General features: G+C 34.6%; 1 protein-coding gene and 1 long non-coding RNA gene across 4 annotated transcripts in view; one reads left to right on the forward strand and one right to left on the reverse strand.

Moving 5' to 3' along the window:
• LOC124430489 (histone-lysine N-methyltransferase 2D-like) overlaps nucleotides 1-7,500 on the reverse strand; it is a 31,592-nt gene that overhangs the window by 921 nt on the left and 23,171 nt on the right. For 2 of the 3 annotated variants that reach the window (XM_046977148.1, XM_046977146.1), the window contains exon 2: nucleotides 1-6,934. This exon is cut by the window's left edge and continues 921 nt beyond it. In XM_046977148.1, coding sequence (XP_046833104.1) covers nucleotides 5,502-6,914 — 1,413 coding nt within the window. In that variant the 5' untranslated portion in view covers nucleotides 6,915-6,934 and the 3' untranslated portion in view covers nucleotides 1-5,501. The remainder of the gene's footprint in view (nucleotides 6,935-7,500) is intronic. The other variant, XM_046977147.1, reaches the window with a different exon arrangement.
• LOC124430490 overlaps nucleotides 6,942-7,500 on the forward strand; it is a 15,145-nt gene continuing 14,586 nt past the window's right edge. The window contains exon 1 of the long non-coding RNA XR_006943774.1: nucleotides 6,942-7,500. This exon is cut by the window's right edge and continues 2,025 nt beyond it. This is a non-coding gene — a long non-coding RNA (uncharacterized LOC124430490).

Raw genomic sequence — 7,500 nt, forward strand, 5'->3', positions numbered from 1 at the left:
TACATATACGTATATGTTTTTGCTCTTTCACATTGTAGTTCCATTGACTTTTTATCTTCTTTTTCTTTTTTACTTCTCTTCCTTCTTAATCACACGGTTTTTCATTTTATTACGTGCTTACTTTGCATCGTTTTTTAGAGGGCTACAAAATTAATCAATTCTGGATTCGTTAAAGTGTAACACAGAGGGATGGATACATTCAACTATTATCTCTCGTATGTACATGTGTGTATACATATATATATATATATACATACATATATATATATGTGTATGTATGTATGTATGTATGTATGTATTTAGTAGGCACTCATGGTAATATTATACAGCAATTAATCTATCAATTATTTAATATCCACTCTATCGTATTATTTTTTTTTTCATTCTTATACAAACTGCGGACGAAGAAGAAAATTAATGACAATATATTTCGTTCGTTATTATTATTATTTTTCGAAACTGTAAATCTCTCTTCTTTGAATTGTCGAATTAAACAAATCCAAAGTTTTTCTTTTTTGTTCATCGATTATGACGTTCGAACGAGAGAAGGAGACACAAGAAGAAAAAAAAAAAAAAAGAAAAACAAAATAGAATTAACACGAACATTACACGTTACTTGTTTCCTGTTTCTTTTTTTATTTTTATTTTTCTTTTTCTTTACGAATAAAAAGCGATCTTTTGAAGAACAGAATTTTATTGCTAAGATCATTTATTTTGTATTTTTGTACGTGTATGTGTGTTTGTTTTCGTGTATACGCTTGTCCTCGAGCATGCGCGTTAATATTTTTTCAAATAATCAAAATACAACGTTTATAACTTTTGGATGTTACTTTTAAGAATGATTTTTTTTTTATTTCTGTAATGTCTTTTGCTTTCTTTTCTTTTCTTTTTTTTTTTTTTTTTCCTTTTGATAGCCTGTCTTATTAATGATTCTTTTGGTAAACGGCATCATTTCGACTGTCATTCACAGAATTTTGACGTATACTACTTATGCATATATACAACATAACGTGACGTACGAAATGCAGAGCGTTCAATAAAAAAAAAAAAAAAAAAAAAAAAAAATTAACACGAACAAAAACGAAGAACAAGAAAAAAGAATATCAAAGATAAAAAAAGGGAGAGACAGAGACAGAGATAAGGATGAAATAAGAAAATCGTTGCGAGATCTTTACGCGAATAACGCCGATTATAATAAACAGTCTTGTTAGGTGTGTTTATGTGTTTTTTTTTTTCCTTTTCATTTTCTTTTCTTTTAAATATATATATATATATATATATATATATATATATATATATATATATAAATCTTAATGAATGTGTTTACAAATCAAGTGTCTCCCCGATCTGCTTTGGAAGTGATTCAAACGACGGATTGATCGACGATATTGATCCCTCTCAAGTATCGTTCGTTACCTCTTGGTTACGGTTAGATCGATCAATTTTAATCGTCGATCGCGATCGTTCGCTTTCGTTAAATAGGCGGTCGGTGTAATAATAAATAAAGGTACGCTTCGTAATTACAATGATGGCTTTCGGTTAATGTTGATCACTGTTAAATCGTCGACGCCAAAAAAAAAATCGTACAAACTGGTCGATTCGTTCGTATCAATTATAGCAAAACATTATGGTCATTAACTTCGAATGGCTCAAATTCTTAAATTTCTTTTTTTTTTTCTTTTTCTTATCTTTCATTTTTCTATTCCCTTCCTTCTATTTCTTTCTTTTCTTCTCATTTTTATTTTTTTTATTTCTTTTTTTTTTCCCTTACGTATTCGCCAATCTGTAATTTTCAAAATATATTAATAATTTTTCGTTTTATCTAGAAACAAAGTGCCCCGTGTATAATTTTTTAATGGAATAACGTGGAAAATAAAATAATTAGTGCGTTATCAATGAAGTATGACGATGAAAAGAAAAATACGAAAAAAGAAAAAGAAACAAGAGAAAAAATAGTTTGTTTTTTATTTTAACAATGTTAAAGGTACAAAATGAGAATTTTTTTGTTTTCTTTTGTTTATACTTGCTATCTAAAGCTTAAAGAAATAATATATGGATTTTGTAGATCTCCTTGTCTCTTATATGTTTATTTTGTCACAGAAAAATCGATCAGTTATTCTAATTTTTTTTTCTTTATTATTATTATTATTATTATTATTATTATTTTCTTTTTTATAAAATCTCTCGACGAAATATCATAAAAAAGAATCTCATTTTGTATTTGTAAAAATAGTTTTTATCTTCAATTCTTTCATATACTATATGTAGCCACACAAATTATATTGTATATAGGTACACTAAACAATTTTTAGAACACTTTGCTTGCGATTAGACTAAAAAACAAAAAAAAAACAAAAAAAAACAAAAAAAAAAGAAAAATAAAAATATACGCGTCATTTAATTTCATAAAGTGTTCGAATATTACTATGACTTATTATGTACATGTATTATGTATACAATACGTTATATATTAGACACAGAGGCATATGTAAATTTTTTTAATAGGACGTATATTCCAAATAACTTTTTTACATTTTGCAAAATTCGTCCGCCTTTCTCTCGAAAATCAGTCATTCGTTGGTCGAAAACATTCAATTTTGTTTTCACAAAAAAATTTTTTTTCATTGCATTGTAAATGAGACGTACAACGGACGACGACACATTTCTTCGTTTCGATTCGATGAAATTTGTTTATTCATACGGCAAATCGACAATTTGCAAACAATAACCGCTCGCCATAATCGCGACATCGAAAAATACATTAATTTGTATATATTTATATATATATATATATATATATATATATATATATGTATATGTATATATATATATATATTTATTTATTTATTTATTTATTTACGTTTTTAATATATAACTATAGGCTCACTTAATACTTTGATCCTAAATATCGGTTTAAAGATTGACGACGAATTTCGGCTTATAACAAAAGTCCGATGATGATATTTAAAAAATTTTTGCCGATATTTTGATAAATAAAATTGAAACGGTGCTGCGCAAAGCACAAACTGCAGTTGCGTAATTCTATAATGTATATATGTATACATGCTTTCTGAATCTGCATGATTAATAATTGTCGATCCTTTTAAATACGTAGATATATGCGCGCGCGATCGCATCTCGTTTACGATCATCGATAGATAGAAAAATTAATAAAAGAAAAAACAGTCACGAGAAGGTGGATGGATGATGAGGTGCGTAGGGACGAAGGGCGAAAGGGCGAAAAGACAAAAAAAAAAAAGAAACGTTTACGATAAAATTATTACAATATTATAATGAAAACGATTCTAAATACACGATCACGAAGATTTCTCGTAAGAAAGCTCAGAGAGTTTTATTTTACTTTATTGATCGATCGATTTATTTCATTTTTTTTTCTTTTTCTTTTTCTTTCTTTCTTTCATTCTTTCATTCTTCCTTTTTCGGCGAACGTAACAATTTCGTATCGTTTCATATAGAATGCATTTATTCGTTTTTACGTATAAAAAGGCTCGAATTTTCTAAGAAAAAAAAAGAAAAACAAGATAATGATAATTATCTTTTTTTTTTTTGATTTTATCATGTGTCATATATATATATTAAACTGCTAGTAAGGCAACTTAGTGTGTATTCGTATGATATACATATCTATTCTTGTTTAAACGACATGTTTATATATATATATATATATATAAACGCATTTACGTATGAAGAAAATCAAAATGGTATTCTTTTCATGGATGGTATATCGTAACGAGAGCTTATCTATTGCTTCACTGTTAACGATCTCGACGCGATACGAAATTTAACTTTCAAACGTATCTTTTCGTGGTAGTGAGATAGCCGGTTGCGCGATCACGATTATATTAAATCGTAGAATAAAGTCGCTTTCGCGCGAACGTTCCCAATCGTCGTTTTCACGTTTCAAATCGAACGGATTATAATTTTGTCGGATAAAATTTTTCTTACGTTTATTATTCTATACAAATTAAATTTTCATATTTATATTCACAAAATATGATAACGTTTGTGAGATATCGTATTAACAAGTCGAAGAGAGAACGGAAGTACATTTATGTAATACATATAGAAAATGTTCATGCGAAAGCGGCTTAAAACTTCTCTATTATATTTAAAAGTAAATCCTCTTAGATGAATACGGCACGTAAGGAATAGGATAGAAAAGAGAAAAAGAAAGAAAGAAAGAAAGAAAAAAAAAAAAGAAAGAAAAAAAAAGGACAGAAAACAGAAAGAAAAAGAAAAGGAAAAAAAAAGAGGAAAAAAAAAAGAAAGAAAGAACGAAAAAGAAAAAAGAAAAGAAATTCATAGAAAAAATAATGACTCTCGTTGCGATTCTTCCTTCTAAAATGTCACGAATTACACTTCAGATTTTTTTATTTTTTTTCACATACGTATGATGGATGCACGTATCGCATCGATACTCGCCGAAAAATCGATAAGAATATTCTCAAAACGAGAAAGTCTTCGTTTAAGGATTCATTTACTTATATTACATTAAATCTTCAGAAATGATCTATAAGATTCGAATGAACTCGTACTTTCATATCTTATACATATATATATATATATATATATACACATATATGTATATATGTGTTTGGCGATACACGACTCTTCCAAATTAACAAACTCGCTAATAACGATAATGAATAAAATATTTATAACGAATAGCTTAAAGATCTCATAGAAACATAATTATAATAACGAGTAACCTAAATATCGTATCATTTCGTTCCTTTATCAGTTACTACTTTGCGACAGCATCGTCGATGCATTACGGGGAGGGGGGGGGTGAAGTGGGTCGGTCGGGGGAGAGAGGGGAGGGGGCGGTGGCGACGACGGCGGTGGCAACGACGACGACGACGTTGACAACGACGACGGCGACTTGGTGGGGAAAATTATGGAAAGGGGATGGAAGGGAAAGAAAGGGAAGGGAAGAGGAAAGGAGTGGAGAGAGGGGAGAACACGGAGAGAGAGAGAGAGAGAGAGGGAATATCCGTCCGGCAAAGGGTCTCCTCCCCCCCCTTCTTCTTCTCCTTCCTTTCTCGACAAATAATCATCGAATGCAAAGCGAATGAATGAGAAAGAGAAGCCCCGGGAATCGAGTTCATTTTTCCGCCAATATGAGAAAATCGATGCTTCTTCGCTTTGCGAATAATCGACATTGGATGAAGGAATCGGTCACCCTTCTCTCTTCCTCCCGCCCTCCCTTTCGCCCTCTGTTCGTGTTCTTTCGTTCGAGAGAACCGATCGACGAGTACGCCCTTTTAAAAAAAAAACAAAAGTTCTTCGGGACGTAAACGGACCTCGTGATCGAATCGATTTCGACTTCGCATCTCGAAGATAGATAATAAAAACACGATAGTTCGAACACGATAAATTTCGTCGGCACAAGCTCGTATATAAAATAAAAAGGAAAGAAAAGAGAGAGAGAGAAAAAAAAAAGAGAAAAAAAAAAACAGAACAAAAATGATGACATTCGTTCATGGCCCATTATGTGTCGTTGCGTTAGTTGGCAATGGGTGTCCAGTCATAAGACTGTCGGTTGGCTTGCCAAGGCGCAATATGGACTGCAATGAGGCAACTTCGGATGCAAGACGATCGAGCCTTGACTTGACTTCCCTCTCACTTTCCGGGACGGTAGCCACGCTTGGTCCAGTCCATTCAGCTCCCAATGATATACCAGAATCTCGTTCGTCGCTGGAACCCTCATTGTCCCATGGCGGCGACGCTCTCGGTCCTGGCTCCTGTTTTATTCCTTGTAACGCTAATAGAGCACTTGCTGCGTCCTTGTCACCTATACGCGATTTATGCCTGAGTTTGTGCGGTAAACTGTTATTAGCCGAAGAATTCACTATCAATTGTGGTCCACCCTCATCGCCGCTACCGGAGGACAGCTCGAAGGGCGATTGTGCTCTTCGTCCGCGCGACAAATTCAATGCGCTCGTCGTATCGAGATGCATCGCCGGATGCGGATAAGGATATTGGAAACTTTCCGTTTCCGGATAAGCGGTTGTTTCGGGAACGTAAAGCTGTGCTGGTGATCTTGGCGATCTGGCACCGCTAACTGGCTGATGGATGACTGATGTGTGAACGGGACTTGGTGTTCTCGCATAAAGGAGGGCTGCTGAGGCCGGTAGTTTCGCCCTCTTGACGCTTATTGGTGGTTCCGCGGGTAAAGCAGCTAACACGTGTTCCGTACTTATAACGGACTCCCCGCATATACCGAATTTGTCGCGTATTGCCTCGAGTTGCGCCTTCAGTATGTGATTCTCCTTGCTCAGCTCCATGACACGCTGCTCGAGTACCATATCGTTGAATCGCCTCTTCTCGCGCGACCGCTTGGCCGCCTCGTTATTGCGTCTCCTCCGGTCCCAATAGCTGTCATCCTTCTTGTTGTCCGGGATGAACTCTCGCTGTTTGCGCTGGGAAAAGAGCTCTTTTCTGATGTCGAAGTTCGGGGGGAAGTTTTCGGGATGTGTCACCTGTTGTGCGTCTTGATGAAGATGCTGCTGTTGTTGGTGCTGCTGTTGGGCCTGCTGCTGCTGCTGCTGCTGTTGCTGTTGTTGCTGTTGTTGTTGCTGCTGCTGCTGCTGTTGATGATGTTGCTGCTGTTGCGTCTGATGGTGATGGTGATGATGATGCGAAGGCTGCTGAGGTGGTGGCGGCGGTGGTTGTTGCGGCTGCTGTTGCGGTGGGTGCTGTTGTTGTTGAATAGGAGCACCGTGATGAGCCGGATGTGTAAGTGGCGGTAGTGGTCCGTGAGCATCGTGACCACCGTGGGCAGCGTGACCTGCGTGCGCCATTGTGTGGCTGGCCGGCATGTTGCTATTCAGACAGGCGGTCTCACCATTTATGGGCGATCCACTCTGACGGGCGACAAATTCTGCCACCATAATTCGTCTTCTTAGCACATCTAAAACATATAAAAAAGACAAAAAAAAGATTAGACGGCTATATCAAGATTAAAAAGATCGTAGGTTTCAATTCGATTTATCAATGTGTCAGTTCGTTTTGTAGGTAATACAATGATTATTGCCCGATGAACTCGAAACGTCATAATAATAGAATATATAATAGCTTTGGCTACATGTTTATATATTTATATTATTATTCTACGGTGATGTAAGAGATCATTTCGAGGATATAACGATGATAATAGATTCGAATCTGTAAATATAAAAACATGGATACCGTCGAATTCGTACGTATCGAGAATGGGAATACGTGCACGGATGTATGATAGTAGTTTACAATAAAACGATCGTATTTGTTTGTTTCTTTTTTTCTTTCCTTTTTTTTTTTTTTTCTTTTCTTTAATTCAGGATCGAAACGATAATCGTTCTAATAATATCAATATTGCGTACAGGAAAGATCAGTAAATTTATCGATTATCAATACGTTCTTTATTCCTCGAATAAAGTGGAAAAGGAGGAGGAGGAAGAAGATGAAGAAAAAAAAGAGAGAAGAAAAAAAAAGAAG

The sequence above is a fragment of the Vespa crabro genome, chromosome 18 (assembly GCF_910589235.1).
Source record: "Vespa crabro chromosome 18, iyVesCrab1.2, whole genome shotgun sequence".
Taxonomy (NCBI): domain Eukaryota; kingdom Metazoa; phylum Arthropoda; class Insecta; order Hymenoptera; family Vespidae; genus Vespa; species Vespa crabro.